Source organism: Petaurus breviceps, unplaced genomic scaffold, assembly GCF_028583685.1.
Source record: "Petaurus breviceps papuanus isolate PSGF00001 unplaced genomic scaffold, PetGlider_PUasm1.0 186, whole genome shotgun sequence".
NCBI classification, from domain to species: domain Eukaryota; kingdom Metazoa; phylum Chordata; class Mammalia; order Diprotodontia; family Petauridae; genus Petaurus; species Petaurus breviceps.
The window spans coordinates 28,584,901-28,608,048 of NW_027185798.1; the positions used below are offsets into that span (position 1 = coordinate 28,584,901).

Below are 23,148 nucleotides of genomic sequence, written 5' to 3' on the forward strand. Positions count from 1 at the left end.
CTGAGACACTTAACACCCACACACAAAAAAACTAGCCGTGTAACCTTGGGCAAGTTACTTAACCCCGATTGCCCTCCAAAAGGCAAAAAAAAAGGATGTGATTTTCTTCCTGCCCAAGTCCCAGACCCCTCAGAGGTTCTTTAACCCAAAGTTGACCCCTGTTTTAGGCCATTTGAAGTGAACAGCAAACCACATGCACTTAACTTCTAATTTGTAAACATTCACTGGAAGCAGAAAAACCGAAGACTGAAGGGTAAGGAACCACTGACCACTTCAGACTACAAAGTTTGATGTATAGAGTACAGAATTCAGAGCCTTACACACAAAGCTTAATGTTGGTTGAATTGAACTTCTGACTAACCCAACTGTTAGGTTCTCATGCATACAATGTCACACCAGATAGCAAGGCAGGCCTCTTCAATCATATTTAAACTTTATTACAAAATTATAAAGCACAACTCTGTAACAAAAAATACACATCTGGGCTTGCTTTAACACCCACTAGAAGTCAGAGAGAATCTCAGCATCAGCTATTTCAGGCAGCTCAGAAACTTTCAAAAGGCTTAACATTTATCCAATGTACGTGAAGCACTCATTTCTTTACAGCTTTTTTGTAGTTTGGATCCATTTATACCACTAGACTGTGAACCCAACAGTTTTCTAGAAGTCTCATTAACCAGAAATCTCAAAGCAATTATATCAAAAGTTTAAAAAAAAATCGCTGGAAGGGTAATTAGCCATTTTGGTGAAAGTTAAGTACTCTTCTATGTGGGGAGGGAGAGGTAATTCAGGAATAAAATAAATTTCTCACTTGGGTATCATACATAGTCTTAAATCTCCAGTTTCTGTTAAAACAAAAAAATTATTAACACAAGATTGGGATTTCCCTGTATGGAAAATCACCCCCACCAAGAAAGTTTAAAGAAATAGAGCTAAGTTGTCACAGTCTTCTAAAATAATCCTGCAAATCAGGAATCTTCCCCCCCCCCCCCCAGAGAAACAAAGGCTATTTTACTTTTACCTGTCAGATACGAACCAGACTTAAGATTAATGGGGCTCTGATTTATGACCAGTGGGGAGCTGGATATGCAGGCCTGCTCCCCAGCCTCAGCTCATCCAGTGGAGGGGTCACTTTCCAGATGTGGAAAGCCTCCTAAAGCTCGGAAGGAAGAATACTGCCACCAACCTCAGAAGAGAAAGAAGGCAGCAAACAAGTAGAGGGCCTATTCCTGCTCTGAGCTTATTTTTAAATTATGACTGATTTGCATACATATTGACTTATTTCACAGTGGAGTCATTTTACAACTAAACAGTTACGGGCTGTAAACTGGTGTCAAGCAGCAACAGTGAGACACTGAATCATCGTAAGAAATTTTCAGGTTAAAAAAGTGTGAAGATCCTTGAATGGGATCCCCAAGACCTGATCTAATGTCCAAATAAACAAATGAGTACTTAGCTGACACTTCCTTCCTGAAATTGTCTCTAATTTCCAAGGGAGTTAGGGGGAAGGAAATCATGACAAAGTCCGTACCACTATTACCGTTCTCCTTAGGAGAGAGCAATTTCACCTTTACCTTCCAAAGCAGTAGTTTTCACCCTTTACAGTTAAAGGGATCAAGGCTACACAGTGGGGTCTGCTAAGGCTCTAGGTGGCTAAGTTTTGCATAGTTGCTAAGTCACTGGGCACCTGGTTTGCTTTGTGCTTGGCTGCAATTAGCAAGGAGCTTTCTAAATTAACTTGGGCCTCTGAGAAAAGAGAGTCCCTAGAATGTTTCAAGACAGAAGACCCAGGCAGCCATCCCTGGGCTCTCTCTGCCAACACAGTGAGCCTGCTCACTGCCCTGTTCTTCCTCTATCAGCCAGTTCAGATGTCCTGCTAATACTGAACAGGAACAACAAAAGAAGAAAAGAAACTAGAACCAGGAGTTCCCCCAAGATGCCTGGGAGTTTTAAGGCTTTTTGTTACCTGTCCAACAGTGGAAAGAAGCCACATCCAAGATCTTGTGATATCTGTCCCACTGAATACATTCATGGGGGGGTATGGCTGGGAAAGGGAATAACCTTTACCTGGGTCTCAATTACTCATCAAGATGCTGGAGGACAAAAGAAGCAAACAGACTAAGCTCAAAGAACTGGCAGGAGGCATTCCTTTCAATCAAGGTGATGGGACTAAAGAGATGTTGCTGGGGCAGCTGGATCAAAAGTCAGTGAATGGACAGAGGTACATCACCCACATCTTCCTTCCACCAACACCTGAAGTGACGGCCAAGGCAAACTGAAGTCCAAATGTTCCTTTGGCTTCCAGAAGAGGTAAAAAGCCTTAACAATGACAAGTCCATTTTGGGAATGATACTGCTTCATCAGGCAGCCTTAAGTCACTGCAAGTCTTTATAGAGACAAATACCTTCCCATCACGCACTCAGGTAATCAACTCCTACATTGAAACTTCTCAAAAACCTTCAAAGATTAATTTTCAATGAGCAAAAGATTCACTGGCATAAAAAGTCTGCTTTCTTGTCAGTCTAAGGCACCAAGCAAGGGGCTCAATGACAAAACAGGAGCCAGCAATGGGCACAGTTGGATCCCATGGTCCCAGGGCTTCCTCTGCCTCCCCACATGATAGATGGGACAGGAAAAGCTCATCACAGCTCTTTAATAGCACACCATCCTTTTAGTTTTAGTGAGAGCATTTATAGCCAGTTACTCACTCCTGAGGACAATGCCTTGCGAGCTGAAGAAGCCAAAGGAAGACACAAGGAAAGAGATCAGCAGTGACTGAATTAAACCCAAGCTACCAGACAGAAAATACACTCATGTGTATAATAGGAAAAAAAACAAGATTTCTGAATGATTAAAAAATCAGCACTGAGTTGTCTCCACAGAGGGATGAATTACAACAGATACGGAAGGATAATTTTGCAAAAAAATCTTTAAAAACTATGGTTTGTATTGAAGGGATAAAAAAGTACTCTAACATGGTCTGAGTGCTGGGAAGTTTGTGTACATCACAAATTTATTGTCACCAACTGATCGTATGAAACAGGGAAACTGATCGTATGAAACAGGGACTGAGCCCACTTGATTTCTGCCCAAGCAGGGCTAATAAATCCCCACTGGCTAAGGGAGCCCTATCAGATCCTAACACCAAGATGGAAAATGTGGTGAAAAGGACACTGACTAGACAAGCAGGAAGCTCCCAGGGTTTCTCCCTGTTCTTGTTGGTCTTGGCCTTGGGGTGATACTTTGCAAATCTCTCAGTCAATCCACAAGTGAACCTATTTGCCCCATAAGGCATGTAGGGGCCTGGTTCCAGCCATCAGGATCTGAAGACATGCACAGCTCGGATCACATACTGGCGGCAGATGGGGCACTCGTTCATCCGTTTCCCACACTTGGTACAAGTGACCATATGGCCACACTCCAATAGGACACAGTCGATGGGTGAGTCCATGCAGATCTTACATATATTTTCCTCTGCACTAGATGGCGCTGGATCCCCTACACACAAGGAAAGAAGGCAAGTGGTCAAGGAAGATGTCTGAGCCAAACTCTCCCTAATCCCCAAAATTCAGCTCTTTTCAGGAAGTCTTTCCTAACTAACCTACCCAGCTCTGATCACTTCTCTGTGTTCTTTTATGATGGCATGGCCTGGGTGACTGTCAATCCTCATCAATAAACCCCAAAACATTAAGACTGAGTCAAAGGAGCCCCTTGAAGTTGGAAAAATGTAGTTTGGGGACAAATGTAAAGCAGCTGAGTGTCATGAAAGAGATTTGTTACCCTTAAATTACTTACAACTTAGAAATATATATAGATTCAGGGAAGGCTGAAGTATAAATAGAGGTAGAGTAGGTTGGGTTAAAAGACGATTTGGGACCTCTGGCAGTGTGAGAAAGCCTTTGGACTCACAAACCACAAAATACATAGGATTGTAAAGGAAACCAAAGATTAGTGAAGACAAACAAGTGGCATTTTCCCCATCAAGGTTCAGAGACACCTCCCCAAACAGTCTAGCCCCAAAGCCTAGGTTAAAAACCTCTGGCCCAGTGCAGCCTGAAGCTGAGGCTCAGAAGGTGAAGTCTCATCCAGAAAGGCCCTAGCAGAGCTGCTCACGGAAGCAGGCAGCTCCTAGCTCTAAACCAGTGTGCTTCCCACCACACTGAGATCCAGAACCTTCCAAAGATGTCCTGGAAAGCACCTATGCTGCCAACAAAATGTCACAAGCAGGTATGGACCATTGCCCTGACCCAGGACAGCATTGATATCCTCCCCTTTGTTCCAAAGAAGCCCCTTTAAGATTTTTTTTTTCCTAGGAAAGAAATTCCAACTTTTAAAGCTGGAGAAACAGAAAATTTGTGGGTAGGTATTTCCTCTGCTAGTTAAAGTGGTGAAGCTCCTTCTAACCTCATGCAACAATGAAGCTCTGATTCTCCCTCATCCCATGGCACAGTACAGTTGTTTTCATTCTAATTCAGGTAACCTAACCATGAGTCAGATTTGCTTTAGGATGCCAGACACTGGACTGGCCATCGAGAACCCCAACTCCTGAACCAGTTCTGCCAAGTGACTCATTTTTTAACCTTGAGTGAGTTTTGAGGCTCTCTAAGCCTCTCTTTCCTTCTCCTCTATGCAATGACAGGGCTGTAAAGTTCCCCAATTCTCCGGGGCTATCTTGTTAACTGAGTGGAGGACAAACCATGGTTGCCTTCTGTAATCTACAGTAATATCAGCTCTGCCTTTCTGGCAGAATGCAAGCAGGACCATGAATGGGTGCTGGTAGTCACGCTTGGCTGGCTTCAGCTAACCTTGTGCTTCCAACAACAGAAGGCAGTGTGCCCCCAGGCTTGGTGCACAATGCACAGGAGCCAAAGGAGGCAAGGAGTCCTGGTCTCAGCACAAGGCCATGGAGCAGGGTTAGGGTGCATCAAGAGCAGCTGCATTCTTAGCAGACACAGCGCGGCACAGCGGGAAGGCCTGGAGGAAGACACTCCCCGCTCCAACGCTGCCCAGCACCGACTGCCTGGCCGTGACCTGGAGCAGCCTCTCTGGACTTCAGTTTCCTCCATTGTGACATGAAGGGTGATTTCCTTCCCAGCTGTGGGTCTAGGGCCCAGCCAAAGCCAGAAAGAAGAACCTAGCCTGATTAACTTATCAGGGAGAGTGCTCACTGAACCGGGACTCCATCACACACAGGCCTGCTTAGCAGACTAACATCCCCTCCCCATGCCCCTCAGCGGCTTCGGCTTCCCCTTGTCCTCTCTTTTCTGGACGTGGCCAATGGCAAGAGGCAAAAATCCAAAGAGCATCTGGGGATTCTACGTCATCATCAGCCCAAGGCATTGGGGGTTATCTGAACTTCAATGATTTGTTCTCCTCTTGCCTTGGTAAGCCCGAGGACAAAGGTTATGTCTCAAAATAACAAGGCAGCTTCCTCGGGACAAGGAAAGCAAAGCAGAAAAGAATGCTGCATGGGCCACTCCACTTCCTAATCAGGAGTAACATCTGCTTCTAAGGAGAACAGCACCATGACACTACAGAATCCCTCCATCCCCAAATAAAACTCTTCCCTATAGAGCTAAGGCCTATCGAATGAGATGCTGTCTGGGGGTAGCTTCTGAAAAGCTCCAAGTGGTACCAAATATAAGTAGCTCCAGCCTAAATCTTTAGCTGTTTCCTTCAGAAGAGAGCATGCTGACATCTTAGCACAAACCGCTGCAGGATGGGGACTCTTCAGACTAGCGGACCTTTCCCAGCCACTAAGGAAGAGGAAACTGAGGCTCAGAAGAAGGAAAGCAAGTCTCTGTTGGCCTATGTTCTTTCTCTATGCCTCCCACGAGGACAGCCAAAGCCAAAACTTCTCACTCTGGGGGCTCTGTGCTAACAAGGCTGCCCACAAGCTCAAATGGCTTCCACCTGGTCAGCACAATCTGCTACTAGAGGTGCTGGGAGGGAGTCAGCCTACAGAGCAATCCCAAAGTCCACAACCAAGGGAAGAGATGGGAGAGGCAGCAACACCTCAGTGGCAAGGAGATGAAAACAGGCTAAGTGTGATGTAAGCCACTCCTAGCTTTGTTAAATATTTTATGAGCTACAGCTTCTGAACTCTGGCAACACAGAGACTTGCAAATGAGCCCGCTCAAGGGTCTGCTGCAACTCCTCCATCATCAGGGGTGTCAAAAGGATGCTGACAAGCCCTAGTTATCTCTCAATTTCCCACACAATTCTCTGTGATACCTAGCTGCTCAAACCTCTTAAATGGCTAACAGGAATCAAAATTAGGAAGGGAGGAGGGCGAAAGGAAAGAAAAAACATTAAGCCACTTCTCAAAGAAAATAAACAGTACGTACCATTTTGATCTGCAGTGCCAGATACTGCAACAAAAAAGAAAAGAAAGATGTTACTTGGTGACATGGTAGACAGGAGAAAAGCTCATCCCTTTCTTCCCAAGCTTCCTGCTGAATTCCTTTCCTATAGGCATACCTGTGTGCCAGTGACTCAGGACAGCAGTTTGCCTATCCCACCTTGTCTCAAGTATAACTTAAGAACTGCTGGACCCTTTGGCCCTGACTTAGAAACAGGCATTTGCTGCAGGTGGCATGAGCCAAGTGGGAAGGGAAGGTATGTGTACAGGAAAACTATAAAGCTGGACTAAGTCTGGGGGGGAAACCAGGAACATCATAACTGTGTCATCAACACTACCTGAGAGTTGAAAGAAATCCTGTATGGGGAGTAGTAGACATTCTAGGAGCACCCACAGGGTAGGGAGCTCTCTCTGGGGCAATAGCAAACACATTTTTTCCCTTCCCATTACAAAAGTGTAGGAAATGCCTCAGAGTTCAGAAGAATGCAAATCTAGCCAGAAGAAAAAGCATTTGAGAGAGCAAGCATGAGCCCCAAAAGCTGCCCATTACCCAAATGCTGGAGGTCTTTCTGCTCCCTGAACAGCCGGGTCACCCTCTCCATCAGCTCCCACTTCTCACAGCAGCCTTTGTAATTCACAAAGTTCCGAGCCAGGATCTCTTTGAGTTGCCGTACAGTGAGGGCCTCAATGTCCTCCACATTCACGAGATCAGACAGTGAGGCCCTCCGCCCTGGCACCAAGTTGTCCTCAGAGTCAATAGACTGCAAAGCACAAAAGGCAAACAATGATCCCTGCTTCTCTCCACAGGTCCCAAAGCACTATCAGCTTCTTTTCAGTGATGGTCCTAGATTATGGGCCCCTAACTTCCAAGGAAGGAAACTGTTCTTACTCCATGAACCCGGCTTCCAGACTCAGTCCCAGGCAAAGCTCTGTCACTGTGACTGTCAGAGTGAATCCTACTCTTACAAGAAGGCAGTTTCCCTGACATTTAGGCCTCTATTCTCACAGCTCTGGTTTCAGACCTTTCCCACTTCTCTGCCTTTGCTGTGATTTGTCAAAGAGCCTGGGAGATCTGTGACTATAGTTCCTATTTGCTCTTCCTGGCACTGGCTGAAAAGAGCAAAGAAAGTTACATGGCACCATGGGAAACCTGCCCTCAGCAACAGGTACAAGGACAAGCATAATGGAGCCCAAACTACGCATTCCTCTGAGCTCTTCAAGGGACCAAGTCCCCACCAACAGCTGTGTTTGCTTCAAGATCCCAGATGGGAGAGAAATATTATTTCCACGACAGGAGTGGGATTATCCAGGGTCACCCCCACAGACTGTTTTCCTCCCTACCAAGGAGCCAATAAGACACTCCTTCTTTTTCCTCCACGATATTTCAGCAATAGCTGGGAAGGATCAAACTCACACCTGAGCTGCCTCACCTGTGTTTCATCCTCTGTAGGAGCGCTTGCTACATTCTCCACACATATCACTTCTTCTTGGTCCTGGGGCACATGGCCATTAGCCTATAGGAAAGAAAAATGCAGTCACAGCTTTAGGGAAGGAAGTCTCAGAGGATTCTTGGGTAACAGCTGGGATTCTATAGCACCAGCCCCTTTTTATTATACTCTAGATCTGACAATAAACTCAACAAGAGTGAAAAGCATCCAAAAACAATGGCCCCAAAATGTGATCTCCCCTAGCACTACCTTTTCTGGAGGTAGGACTGTGAAAATAGACAAATAAAAGCCATTCAAAGTAACTGCACATCTCCTGGCTCATGGATAATGGCTCCTATTAGCTGTGATTCATTAAATCTGGTGGGCACCACTGAGGCTGAGAATGAGAAGGTGCAGGAAACAAGAGTTAGGGAGCCTCATCTGCGTATGTGCCTCCTTTATTAATCTGTATCGGCTGTTAAATATCCACCACATGCCAGCTCCTTGGACTGAGGAATGGAGATGGAATCACAGCAGCTTTTGAGTGGCAAGGCCTGGAGAATGCCTGCTCCAGAGCGTCCCTCCCTTCTTGGCATCTCCGGCATCTCATCACCCACTCCTCAACTAGGCAGACCATTCCAGCGTGAGACTGCTCAAACTGTCATCATATCTAACCCAAACCTTCCTGATCCATAATTCTCACCTGATACTTGCTCTGCCTTCTGCAGGCACACAGAGCAAGTCTACAAAGAACTTTTATGAACATCAACTGAAAATCTCCATAAAAGTCAGGTATTAGGAATATCAATAATCAAGTATCTGAAGACACCTCTCCCATATCCCCTGAAAGCCTCCTCTTTCCTGAGCCACCCTCCCCCTTCAATGATTCCTCATAGGACATGGTTTCTGGGGCCCTCAACATCCTTTACTAACTCCCCCCACACCCCAGCATGCTCTCTCATTTGCCAACATTCCCTTTCAAGTGGGATACCTGGAACCCAGTGTGATGTGCTCGTTTGGTCTCAGCAGGTCAGAGTACAATGGGATTAACATCTCCCTAGATATGAACACTCTACCCTCACACCATGTTAGCATGAAAATGTGCACAAGTTTCCCCTTCAGAGACTTATTCCTCACAGGATGCTAAAACTTCAAGTGCCCCCACCTAGACTGTGTGGAAGATCCCCCCTAAGAATTGAGTAGAGGAGCTTTTTGTTTCATTTAAAAGTAAAACTCCTTGGGGCAGCTAGGGGGCACAGTGAATAGAGCACCAGGGGGAGGGGGACCTGAACTCAAATATGGCCTTAGACACTTAGCACTTGCTATCCTTGTGACCTTGGGCAAATCACTTAACCTCAATGAACCCTACCAAAAAAAAAGGCAAAACAATAAATAAATAAAAGTAAAACTCCTGGATTTCCCTCACCAACATCAAAAGGATTTTGACCATAAACTAGAGCCTTCCCCTGAAACCAACCCAGGGCATACACCAAACCAGAGGCCTACAAGAGTCAAAATCCCTCTACTACTGGCCTTCAGATTATCTTTCCTGCCCACCCTCGATGCTCTGAATACTGGGGAAGGAATAAATTTTGCTTTCTGTACCCAACCATCTAGAAAGAGTTGGGGTACATGAGAATCCAGCTGATCTCTGCTAGGAAGCTCCTTCATACATGACTCCCAAATGAACCTCCTGTCATCCTTTAAAGCAGGCCCGCACAACTTGCGGCCCAGGGGGCCACATTGGGCATGCCAAAGGATTTCGGGCAGCCTGCGAGAAATGTAGAGGAAAACATCCTTTGTTTGTAGAGGAAATCCTCTGGTGTGCCGAAAGCCACCATGAAAGGCCAGCCCAGCTCCACAAGTGGTGCAGCCTGCATTTAAGGGCTTGGCAGGGAGAAGGAGCTTAATCACTATCTATTTTATTCTCATTAGTATGTTTAGAGAACTTGGTCAAAGTTTTACCACTCTGTACTCCAATAATGCTATGACTCCATATCTCTTAAGTAAGAGAAGGCCTAGCTCCACACCATCTCGGTGCACAGGTTGGGGAAACATGTTGTTTTTCTCCTTTTGCAAAATAAGCACTCCACCACTACCTCTACTACCCACCAGTCCTCCTTCCTGCCCAGAAGATACCCAAGACATGGCCAATAGGCAGGAACTGGGAAAAGTGACCAATAACATCAAGTGTCTGGAATTTGTGACCTTCTATCCTTGTGGCCATTCACATGGCACAGGTATTTTGGTATTCCGTCAGTGTGACCTGGAAAAAATGACCTCATTAAAAACAGAGCGTGTCTGTTCATACTCATCCATGGAAGACCCATCGAAGTTTTCTAATGAGAATCATTACTTCCTCAAGTTCTTTCCTAGCTATAATCTTCCCAACACACTACTAGTGCTCTGGAAGACCCGGTTCTACCAGTTAGAGGTGATGCAAGAGAAAGCCAAGTGGCAAAAGGCATCACAAAAACAATGGAAAACTCTCAAGTGTCCTAGTCAAATCTCCACTGAAACATTGTACTGCAGAGTTAAAATTCTGATCTTGAGCTGGACTTTCTGCTTCAGTGCCCATTAAGAGCTGAATCAAGGTACCAAATCCTGGTGCAAGTGAAATGACTTGTGTGAAGACAGAACAAGTCACAGAACACATGGGGAAAAATGAGAACAGGCTTCTAATACCAGACATCTTTCCCTAAGTAGCTCAAAGCTCTTTATATATGATAGCTCACTAATCCTTCCAGACATCCTATGGAAATAGAAAGGGGTCAAGGATGGCTATCCCCATTTTAATTTAAAAGGCTAACAGATGGAGGGATTTGTCCAAGGGGACTCAAGAATCAGTAACAAAGTCAAGAGTGGAAACTAGGCCTCTGATTCCCAATCTAGTCCGATGTTGAGAAGTAAATAAGAGGGTAACTAAGGCACCTCCACACAGTTTCATGGCTCTTAGAGGATCACTGCTCCCTGGCACAGTGAGACAGAAACAAGTCACTTTGTTTGGGCTGTAAACTGGCTAAAGACTGAAGTAGAGGGGCGGCCAAGTAGCACAGCGAGTAAGAGCACCGACTCCAGTGTCGAGATGACTTGTGGATCAAATCTGGACTCAGACACTTATTACCCACCCAGAAACACCTCGCCATGTAACCTTGAACAAGTTACTTAACCCCAATTGCTTTAAAAAAAAAAAAAGACTGAAGTAGAGCCATGGAAAGAGGTCACTTCTTGGATCTGATCACAGAACCCCCATGACAGGCACATCATTTTCTAGGTCTACTGGTAAAGTTTGAAAGTTAAGATTATCCTTCCCAGTAGGTAAGACAAGGTGGGAATGACAGTTGTTTATGTCTGGTATGTTTTAGATGTGCTTACTCTGACAGGTGGCTGAATTTAGAGCCTGGTACATGGAACCTGGGACATGCATTTGGTTTTCTCAAATCTGGGGGGGGGGGGGAGAGGAGGGGAGAATGCTAGACTATATCATTATATGAGCTCCAACCAAAATACATTCAGCAAATTAAAACCAAGAAAGAGAATTTGAAAAAGTTTCAAATAGTCTACTAGGAGCCTACATCCAGGCAAGAGCCACTTGATCCCTGCTAAAATTGCCAAAGCATGTCCAGTAAGCAGCTCCTGACTCTACAGGAAAAAAGAATGAACAGAGGGAGTTTATATAGAGGGAATTCAAGAAAATCAGAAGCACACATACATGCACTCTCCAACTTCTAGGTTTCAGAAGTTGGCGGTAGAGGGCAGTTGAACCTAGAGTAGAATAGACTGAACACGGGCCCATACCTGCTGGTTTTCCTGAGCCTGGGCTGAGGGAGTAGAGGTGGGCTGTGCCGGTGATGAAGGGAGGTTGGGAGAGGTAGGAGGTGCTGCGCTGGTGTGAGGCTGGGCCAGGAAGGCCTGATGCTCAGGGAGGCCTGAGGGGAAAGGGGCATTACAAGTCCTGTCCTCCTGTGTGATCACCGGCTGCTGACCAAGCACCAAGAACACCAGTTCCTCCTTCTCCCTGCACATCTCAGAGGAGATGTCATGGAGGCTGAGATAGTCCCTCAGGTCCTTCACCTTCATTTTCATCAGCTCTTCTCGATGAAAGGCTGTGGCGCGGAAACGCTGGCAGAGACAGCAGAGGGGGGCACCATTCCCTACTTGGCTTGAGCAGGAAATACAGAAATTCTTCTTACAATCCAAGCACGTGTGCTGCTCAGTGGAAGGAAGGGAGAGAAAATGAGCACAGGGTCAGGCTGTAGGAATGAAGTAGCCAGGTTGAGTGTGGGGCTGGTCCGTTCTATGGCTCAGCGAGAAAGCCGGCACCTCTTACAGGGCACCACACATTTCACAAAGCCCAGTGGGGGAGCTGGAGGAAAGTATTATAAGACTCACTGACAGTCAAGTGAGATTCTCATCAGGCCTCCCTGAACTCTGTGGTAAACTGCCCCATCCATGTTCCCAATTCCAAATCCAGCCACAATGTGGCCACAGGGATGCAGCCTTCTGACAACAGTGAGTTTAACTGAGATGCTAGGAACTCGGTGGTACCTAAGACCACATCCAAGACAAATATTTAGACAGTTATTAGAATATCAGGGTTTTAGGTTTTTTAGAAAGTATGAGTCAAGTATCTGACATGTAAGCTGGCAGTGGATATATAAACACTTCTGGGAGATACTGAGAGTCTGTCAATCTATAGCTCCAAAGCAATATACTTCATTGTCTCAGCCCTTCCTCCCACAGGGCAAGAGATCGTGGCGACATGTGGCCTTGATCATGTCCCCTGAAGGTGTCGCCTTGGAAAGGTTCTCACCACAAGCCTTTTCTCTTTTCTCCAACTTCCATTTTAACCTGTAGAGCTCTGCTTCACTGCTTTTAAACACAGACACCCTGAAGACTCTGATATTTGTGTACCCTGGGAATTATCTAAATTAAATGAAGAGTGTCACCCCTCCAAAAGTGAGATTCTCATATTCAATAGTTAGGCACAGAATTGAATCACAAGTTCAGACAGTTCATTCTCTTCCACGTATGCCACTAATGTAATAACCAAAATAGAAACAAATGTGTTCTATGTATTTAACATGTAGCTTTGTCTCTTTTCAACTTTGACTTTTTAGGCCCAGGAAAAAACCAGCCCCGTATTCTCTGAACTGTTCTAGTGCCACAATAAAATTTCCAGACAGCCTGACTGAACTGCATGCCCACGTGCACTAAGATTATAGCAACTCTGGGAACAACAGCATTCAACTGGAAAATGGATGTATTTTTTTTAAGTTCATCCATATGTGAAGCTTTTCTATTGGGAATGTGATGTACTCAATTAGTCCAAGTTTAGGATGATAGATATGGAAGTCTAGAGACTGGAGAGTCATAAAGTCTCAGGTTGTGACGAGGAACATCACTCAAGACAATGTAGTTTTACAAGACACAGCTTTGCAAAATACCTAATAAATTATAAAAGCTTGGAGCTGCTCTACCAATCAGTGAAGTTCCCAGTGGTCCCAAGGTCTTCTCTCCAAATGTACTTGGCTTGTTAGGTGTGAGATCAAAACACAAAGAGAGCAACATTTAAGTGTGAGCTATAGCTAACCATGCTCCCTGCTCACCAGGGATTCTGAATAAGTAGCTCTCTGAGATGTGCCAGAAATGAGTAAAATCATGCCAGGGGCTAAAATCCCAGTCTGAAGAGACAGGAAAGAATACAGAAAAGAAAAAGCAACCTAGTCGTCAATAAATATAGGTAGAATTAGCGCAGGAAACACTGATGGTAAACACTAAAAGCTGCTCAAACAAATCAGGAGACGAGGGTGGGGCGAGAATATAAATTATCCCAGGAAATGTTTCTGTGGAACTGTCAAGGGCACTTAACTCAAATGCTAAGCAACAAAACATGCTGCCAGGGGAGGCCAGGTGGAGCAGTGAGTACAGCACCGGCCCTGGAGTCAGGAGGACCCAAGTTCAAATCCGGCCTCAGACACTTAACTCTTACTAGCCGTGTGACCTTGGGCAAGTCACTTAACCCCAACTGCCCTACCTTCCCCCCTCCAAAAAAAAAAAGAGAAGAAAAAAAAAATGCTGCCAAGAAAAACAAGGAAAAGAAAGTCATGGTTGGGGGGTGGGGGTATTAAACCACCCCCCTGTTATCAATTCCTCTACCAAAATACCAGCGTAGCCTACCACTTACTCAGTTCCATTCAGACCAACTACATTCATTTATTCAAATCTCTGAGAACCACTTGCTATGCCCTGGAGGTAGACTATAGGGCTCCCACAAGCCAAACCCATCCTTGGTTCTAATCTCCCTATTTTTGTCCAGGGCTCTGCCATTCTTCCTGTCCTCCAGGATCAGTAGGACCGTCATTCTCACCTCACACATCCCAAATGTTGCCATTTCTTGCAGTTTCTAAATCCCCACCACTTCTTACATCTGTCCCCTTCCTTCCACTTACACACACATACAGCCTTCACCATCTTAATTCAGCCTCTTAGTGTCTCTGGCCTAGACTACTGAAAGTCTCCCAATTGGTCTCCCTGTCTCTAGTCTTTCTCCAGCTCCAATCCATTCTTCACAACACAGCCTGGGCTTCTTGTATCATTTTCCAGACTTCTTATGCATTATTCCCTTCCAGCCCCACCTTTTATAATCTAGCCATACTTGCTATTCTTTCATATAAGAAACTCCTTATGCCATCTGGCTAATCCTCATTCCTAGAATACTATCCCTCCACACTTGGAATCGTTTTCTTTCAAGACTTAGTTCAAGCACCACCTTTAAAATGAGGCCTTTCCTGTTCCCCAGTTGTCCCTGGCATATTCCTCACCAAGGCTACCTTATATGTGCTTTGTATGTATAAGCATGATGTCTCCCCCTTTAGAATGTAAACTCTTTTGTTAGTAAAATGATAGGTTGCCATCAATAAAACCCCTCCATGCCACATGGAGGCTTCTTTATGGTCTGAGAATAAGCCTGGAATGACAGAATGGAACACAGCATCTGATCCAAAGAGTCCAGTAGAACAAATCCCCAACCCAGTTAAGGAGTGTTCTGGAGAAAAAGGTGCCCTTCCACTTAGGGGGCTATAGGGTGAAGACATGCTAGGCTTAGAGTGAATCAGCTGAGCCCAGTGAACAGTAAGCAGACAGAAGACAGAACAAGCTATACACCATCCACTGTCTTTACTTGCACTTCTAAGTACCTGATCCTATTAAGTTTCGTTTTTTCCTTATAAACAAACCCCAAGAAAACACTTAAAATCTCAAAAGATTCAGAGCTACCAAAGTAAGAACTTAGAAATCATCTTCCAGGAAGTTCTCAAAGAAAACTGCCCTGATGTTTTAGTACCAGAGGGCAAAATAGAGGTTGAAAAAATCCACCGATCACCTCCTTAAAAAGATCCCAAAAACAAAACTCCTAGGAATTTTATAGCCAGGTTCCAGAATTCCCAGATTAAGGAGAGAATATTACAAGCAGCCAGGAAGAAACAATTTGAATATTGTGGAAACATAATCAGGATAACCCAGGATCTGGCAGCTTCTACACTGAGGGATCAAAGGGCTTGGAATATGATATTCCGAGGTCCAAGGAGCTGGGATTAAAACCAAGAGTCACCGACCCAGCAAAACTGAGTATCATGTTTCAGAGGAAAATATGGTCATTCAGTGGAATAGAGGACTTTCAAGCATTCTTGCTGAAAAAACCAGAGTTGAATAGAAAATTTGACATTCAGATACAAGAAGCAAAAGAAGCATGAGAAGGTAAACAGGGAAAAGAAATCATAGGGAGCTTATCAAAGTTGAACTATTAACATTCCTACATAGAAAAACAATAATTGTAACTTATGAAACTTTTCTCAGTGGTTGAAGGGATGAGAAATATATATATATGTCTATATGAGGGTATATGGGCACATGAATACATATATGAATGTGTGTATATATGTTTACAGGTATACATAGAGGGCACAGGACCAATTTAACAGGAAGGGGTGATACTTAAAAGGTGAAATTAAGAGGTGAGAGGAATATAATGAGAGGAGATGGGGAGAGACAGATTGGAGTAAACTATCTCATACAGAAGAGGCAAGGATAAAGGGTTACAATGGAGGGGAAGAACAGGAAGGCAAAAGGGAATGGGTCAACCTTATTCCCATTGAATTTGGCTTGAGGAGGGAATGAAATACACACTAAATAGATAGGCATCTCACCCTCCAGGAGAGTAGGGGGGTAAGGGGATGATGGAAGGGAGGGCAGGCTGAGGGGGGAGGGAAGTTGGAAGCACCCACTTTTGAAAAGGGACTGGATCAAAGTAGAGAACAGAACAAGTGGGAGGTGGGATAGGAGGGAGGGAAATATAGTCAGTCTTTTACAATATATCTACTATGTTATTGTTTTGCATTAGCCACACATGTACAACCTATACTGAACTGCTTATCTTCCCAGTAAGGATGGGTGACAAGGAAGGAAGGGAATGAATCTGGAATTGAAAGTTTTAAAATCAAATATTCAAATACATATATGTATATATATTACATATATATACATATATATATATTAGTACCATCTTACATTTAATTGGGAAATAAGATATATAGGCACTGGGGCATAGAGATCCATTGGAAAAGTCGAAAGGGGTAAATATGGGAGAGAGCAGATTGGAGGAGGGGATATCCCGTGGGACTGCTATTTTGGGGGTGGTGGGTATGGGAAAAACGGGGAGAAAATTTGTAACTCAAAATCTGGTGGAAACAAATGATGTAAATCAGAAGTTAATAAAGCATTAAAAAAAAAAAGATTCAGAGCTAGAAAGGCTCACAGCTCGAAGAAACAGAGTAAGCGAAGGGAAAGCAAAGCCGAGGCTGGCACAAGGTCTCCCCCTTCTAGTGTGGTGGCTGGGGTAGCCATCACAACAGAAAATCAGATGCTGCACGCCTTGGAAGTGAAGCAGGTACAGGGACCAGGCAAACCTAAAAGGATGCAGTTCATAGGTAAGAATAGATTTAAAATTAGTGAAAAGGGGAAAGCCCTTGGACATGGCAGATCAGCAAGGTGGAGGGTCCCAGGCTGCTCACTAGTCTGAAGTGATGCACCCAACTCTCTCCTCTTCTTAAGCTCTTAACTCCATACCCACAACTCCTCAACCCTTGAAGAGCAAATGCTATTTTTTCTTTACATAAGAAATTTAGGCCATGTGGTGTGAGGTTCTTCACTTACCTTCTTCTCCCTCTCAAATATGAAGCACAGCACCCATTCTTTTAGGTTGCCTCCACCTTCAAAAATGTCACTAGTCCCTGCTCCTTGGCAAAGCTACCAAACCTTTCTATGTGCCCTCTCAATCCATGCCCTACCAGCTCCTCCTTCAGAACTTTTGTCTACTTTTCTCTGATTCAACTTCTATCATTCCCTCTCTACAAGCACCTTCCCTGCTTTCAAATGATCAGTTTGATAAACATTATCAAGAACCTATGTATACAAAAAGAAAACAAACAAAAATTTCCATCCTCAAGGAGCTTAAAATAGAACTGGCCATGCCCTTAAAAAACCTTTCCCTAAATGCTGCCACACCCCCACAAATCTGACCTTTTGTTCACTGTCAAAATTCTAGACTACATGGCCTCCATTCTTGAGGCCTGCTCCCTCATCTTCCTCACTTTGTCTTTACTCAAACCCCCTGCCACCTCTCTTCCATTTTCACTGGTCTCCATGAAGCCACACTTTACTAAGTCTCCAGCTACCTACCAACCAAGGCAGGGACCATTTCTCATTCTCAATGACCTCCCCACATCTGACCCTGGTGAAGCCCAGTCCTTACTCTCTCCCTCTCAGGACATTCCGTTTCTAATTTGCCTTCAGTGCCTCCCCTTTTCCTCCTTTCACCCCTGTAACAGTTGGCATTTCCCCAAGGTTCAGTCTGCTCTCCTTCTTACACTCACTGAGATCTCACTAACTTCACATCACCTGTGACCTAGATTAGAAAATCAGTATGGCATAACAAAAAGATCACCTGTCTAGGGAGTCACTGGACCAGAATTCTAGTCATGGTGCTAACGTTTACGGATCATCATCATGAAGCTAACATTTATATGATGCCCACTATGCATCAGAAGCTGGGCTAAGTACCTTACAAATTTTATCTCATTTGATCCTCATGACAACCCTGAGACTATTATTATCCTCATTTTACAGATAAGGAAATGGTGGCAAACAGGTTAAGTGACTTGCCCAGGATCACACAGCTAGTACATGACCGAGGCTGGATTTGAACTCAGATCTTCCTGACTCCAGACCTCAAAATCTATCCACTGCACTACCTTGCTGCCCCACTGAGCCACCAGGCAGTGATGACCTTGGACAACTTGCTTAACCTCTCTGAGTCACAGCTTTCTCATTTGTAAAATGAATAATCTATGCCCCACTTAAGTCACAGAGTTTTTGTAAATTAAATCACACAAGATAATGAATATCGAAGTGGCTTTGCAAATTGTTAGCATTCTATCGATGTGATTTATTTTACCTTTTATGTGGTTTGTTCCCAAATTCCTGCCTCCTTTCACCTCCTACTGCTTCCCCTCCCCTCATCCTACTGCTGTCAGCATCTTCCTCATAAACAGAGTGTTCATCTTCTGCCACTTCTCTGCACAAGAACCTGCCCTGGTTCCCTGCTCCTTTCCCCGGCCTGCAAGATCTCCATAAGCTGCTGCCACACTCTTTTTCCAGCCTTATTTCATATTGCTCTTTCCAGATTATCAATGTTCCAAGTGAAACTGCTCTCTACATTATCTATCCCCTTTCTGCCCCTGTTCATACTGTTTACAATGCTTAAAATGCTCTTCCTCTTTCCTCCACAATTTGTTCTGATGTTCCATTCACTAAGTGATGACTTTTATTTTCCAGACAGAAGATTAATTTCAAACTCCCTCAGGACTAGGTGTGGTGAAAGGAAGAACTATCTACAGCTGATGAGATCTCAGATCTACTGGATTATCAGTTATTCCCTGTGTTGGTATCAAAGTCCCCTCCCAGACTATAAGCTTCATTAAGACAAGGCTCTCGTTTTATCTAAACTTTATCTTCCCCATCCCAAGTAAGCACTGTGTTCTAAACACAGTTAATCATCACTGAGAGACTGAGTTTAATAAAAGCAGAAGTAGCAACTTTGAAAACCCCAGAAGGAACTTCTTGGAGGCCCAACTAATCCAGAAAAGGTTTCCATTACTGGTGTCTGAACCAAATGGCTTTCTCATCACAGGGTGATAGAAACTGCTTCAAATTGGCTCCTTAACCAACCATTCTGACTCTGCAAAGGGGCATTTGTCAACAGGAAGTATTCTCTGAGGAGGAATTCTTAGGAGACTGATTCCATACACAAGCATTCTGCTTTCTGCCTGAGCTCTTACCCACATTCATGCCTAAGACTAAAAATGCCAATCCTCCACAAGCCTTAAGCTGGAAAAGAAATCATTAAGTAAAGGATTTTCCCAGCACCCAAACCTCCATCTTCCTTTTAGAGTGGGTTCTGGGGCAGCTGGGTGGTGCAGTGAATAGGGCACCAGCCCTGGAATCAGGAGAACCTGAGTTCAAATACGGCCTCAGACACCTGACACACTTACTAGCTGTATGACCTTGGGCAAATAAATCACTTAACCCCAATTACCCTGCCCTTCCCCCTCCAAAAAGACCAAAAAAAAAAAAGTGGGTTCTGGTGCCATTTCTAATGGTCATGGTTTTCTGTCTATTGTCCCTCTAACTGTTGGCCACTGAGAACATCTGATCACTCAGGCATCAGCGAGAGCAGTGGCTGACGGCCATAAACCATTACGTTGTACACTGCTTTCCTTTCAGCTAACTAAGTTCCAGAGAGTGGCTACAAAGCATTGCAAATGAAACAAATTGCAACCCTGTCTCTCCTATCAGGCCCTCCCTGTTCTTATGGGATCCTTGAAATTGCTCTCAACTAGAAGAAATTTTTCTTCTTGAGGGCAGCAGCTTTAATTTGCATTTACCCCTCTGCTATGCTGGTCAGCTAGGTAGCACAGGGGATAGAGCACCAGGTCTGGAACCAGGAAGTCTCATCTTCATGACTCTGTGACCCTATTTGCCTCCAGTTCCTCATCTTAATGAGCAGGAGAAGGAAATGGCAAACCGCGTCTTCGCCAAGAAAGCCCCAAATGGGGTCACAAAGAGCCAGACACAACTGAAACAATGGTACCGTTTGCAAAGGGCTTTGTCACTAGTTTCCTCCGTTATTGCCCCACAATCTTATGAAGTGGCTTGTGCTCTTTACTAGCCTTTCACAGAGAAGCAGGCCACAGCCAAGTGACCCAGGAGCAGAGGGAAGAGGAGGGCTTGGTGCTTACCTTCCTGGCTGTGCTGCCAAAGTGGGTCCCACAGTTCTTGCAGCTGGGCTCGGAACCCGTAGGGGAAGGAAAGGAGCTGTACCCAGGGTTGGAATATGCTTGTGTTCTGGCTCCCTGGGGCTGCTGAGTCTCCTCAGGATGTCCATCCTGACAGAACCAGTTGCAGCAAGTTGCCCACATGGTAAAACCTGGTTACAAAGCAGAAAAACCAAAACGAAACAGCAGAGTTAAGATGTAGCATCTACTGTTGCATTCCCTAGGGCTAGAGTCAGAGGGATGCAAAGTTGTGGAACATGGTGGTGGGTTACCTCGAGAACCCACTGGGTCTGTATTTAATATGGCTGGTAGAAACCTACAACACGCTTCCCAAGAAAGGAACAAGAGCCAGATTCCAATAGCTACTACCACCAGCTAATCATTCTCATTGTGACACTATAAGCTGCAAGAGTCATTAACTCCCACCTCATGTCAAAGTCAGAGGGGAATCACTAACTTGTCACCCCACTTCTGAAAGACCGCTGATCCCTGACAAAGTAAAAATCAATCTGAAAATATAACTTTATTGTAATAAAATCTTTCACTACTTAAAATAAACAAATGCCTAACATTTTTCAATGGATTAAAATATTTTAAGGACATTTTATTTTGAAAATAGTCTTTTCTATCAATTGGGGAATGGCTAAACAAATTGTGGTACATTAATGTCTGAATTATAAGAAATGACAAATATGAAAAATTCAAAGAAAATAACTTAAGTGAAATGATTCAGCATAAAACATGTAAAACCAATGAAAAATATACCCAATGACAATAACAATGTAAACAGAGAGAATAAAAACCCCCAACTGAACAGTGAAATTATAATGACCAACCCTGACCCTGGAAAATATGTGAGGAAAAAATGTACCTCCTTTCTATACAGGGGTGGGGGCTGCAGGAATACTGTGTATACTGTTAGACTTAGCGTCTATGTTGGTTAGTTTTGCTCAACTACATTGTTCTTTCTTTTTTATTCTATTACAAGGGAGATATTCAGAAATGAAGAGGATGTAAAACTAAAAGGCAGAATACACATTTTTTGAATAGGAAAAAACAGGGCCATTTCTCAGAGTTCCAATGCATAGCTTCACCTTCACAAGAGCTTTATTGAGAAGCCCATTTCACAGATGGGAAACTGGAACTGTAAGAGGCCTATAAAACAAGGCCCCTTGATTCCTAGTCACCTGTTCCATACCTGCAAACCTAGTCAGGGTTTCAGACCAGCTAAGCAACTGCAGGAGCAGCCATTAAAAATCTAACTTTCACCATGCAATGTGACACACAGATTTCATGTTCTTGGTGGGCTGAGAGGGGCAATAAAAAGCTTTTGTTATGAGAGGTTAAAAATGAAATTCTTTATTACTTGAAACCAATCCATACAAAGGAACAGGAGTTTTTGCCCCCGTGGTGAAAAATCCCATTTTCATTTATTTAAAGACTTTTAAATGTCTACTATGTGCAATGCACTGTCCTCACAATATTTCTACAGAGATAGAAAGTCCCCATATTTCTGAGGCATATATTCGAGCTCCTAACAAAACCAACTCCACAAAGTACAAATATTTAAGCTTAGCTATTTAAGTATTCATTTAATATTTAATGCTCAATAATATTTTATATCACAAGTACTTTCTTCTGGGTCAGTCCCATTTGTCTTAAATGCTAAGCCCTGAGAAGGTAGACATCTAATTTATCCTGTTTGCCCTGTAAGATGTTTGGCACAGCTCACTTAGGAAACAGGACTCTACAAGAAATATTTTTGCAAACACTGTTAGCACTAGTAACATCTTTCAATTTCAGGCCCCTGGAATACCAAGTAAAACCAACATCTCTCCCTCAAAATAATTATAAATGTCTCTATTATGTATTGTGTATTTCTAACAACCCTCTCTTTCCGTGAGAATTTAGGAAGGCCCAAATATCTGAAGGTCCTTACTCATTCTTTAATTTGACCGCAGTCACAAAGTCAAGGGGAGAGAAAGTCACAAGCTTCAGATCTTTGGAGGCATAAAAAAAATGAGAGAAAAGAGGTTAGTATTTTCAAAAGCAATGGGCCATTCGAGGTGTGATCTCTTCACTCCCTTCCCAACCCACTCCAAGGTAACAACGCCAATTTTTAAATTAATTTTGCCTAAAATCTTGAATGAAAAAGAGAAAACAGTCTTTCTCCTTCCATATGATATAACAATATTCACCAGAAGATTCAAGGCCAGGAATATGGCTACCGAATTCAATTCAGTAAGTAAGGCCATCGGCTCTGCACATCTCTTAATTCCTTACTCAACTTTATGTTAATGCCTCTTTCTGGCTGGAGCTGGAAAACTGCCTCTTCATTCCCTGCACTATTGCCAGCTCAAGCTCAGTTCAGGCTCAGCACTTGCTTCCCAAGCATCCTTGGGGAAAAAAAGCTTCTCTAGCTGTTAGTCAACATCAGTAATGGCTCCTCATGAAGAATTTGGCACAGTTTTAAACTTCAAGCATGTGATCCAGTCCTCTGGAGCCTCTGACCTCCATGTAACAACCCAACCAGTCTAGCCAAGTCAGCACAGTCCTACAGCCATGGAGGTGAGCTAGCTTACTAACTTGAGGCAAAGCAGAGTTCATTCAAAGTCTCTTAGGGGTGAGGGCGTTCTCAGGAAATCCTAAACCAAACCCAAAACTACCTCTGGGGGTACTTGGAGTTAAGCAGGAAGCTCTGTAGTACCAAGCAGACACCTTAGCTTGGGGGCATGTCTTTATTTCTCTATACTACTAAAAGTTTTCATTTTAAAGGGTGTCCCAGGCAACAGAACCACTCAGATGCTAGGCAGGTTTAGAGAAGAGGATCCTTCCTAAGAAATTTTCAGTGTGTTCAACTTGATTCTCTAATATTCAATCCTGTTAGTGGGTATCTTGGAAGAAAAGTTCCTACCCATCTTGAGCAAGTTTGAAAGTTGCTCCTTCCCAGGGCGGCCAGATAGCACAG

The 23,148-nt window shown here is 44.0% G+C and overlaps 1 protein-coding gene across 3 annotated transcripts in view; it reads right to left on the reverse strand.

The window, feature by feature from the left end:
* Window positions 1–416: 416 nt before the first annotated feature.
* RFFL (ring finger and FYVE like domain containing E3 ubiquitin protein ligase) overlaps window positions 417–23,148 on the reverse strand; it is a 67,609-nt gene continuing 44,877 nt past the window's right edge. For all 3 annotated transcript variants that reach the window (XM_069089933.1, XM_069089931.1, XM_069089932.1), the window contains exons 2-7: window positions 20,145–20,332; window positions 11,587–11,997; window positions 7,792–7,875; window positions 6,912–7,122; window positions 6,348–6,371; window positions 417–3,498 (exon numbers count right to left, since the gene is read on the reverse strand). In XM_069089933.1, coding sequence (XP_068946034.1) covers window positions 3,317–3,498; window positions 6,348–6,371; window positions 6,912–7,122; window positions 7,792–7,875; window positions 11,587–11,997; window positions 20,145–20,324 — 1,092 coding nt within the window. In that variant the 5' untranslated portion in view covers window positions 20,325–20,332 and the 3' untranslated portion in view covers window positions 417–3,316. The remainder of the gene's footprint in view (window positions 3,499–6,347; window positions 6,372–6,911; window positions 7,123–7,791; window positions 7,876–11,586; window positions 11,998–20,144; window positions 20,333–23,148) is intronic.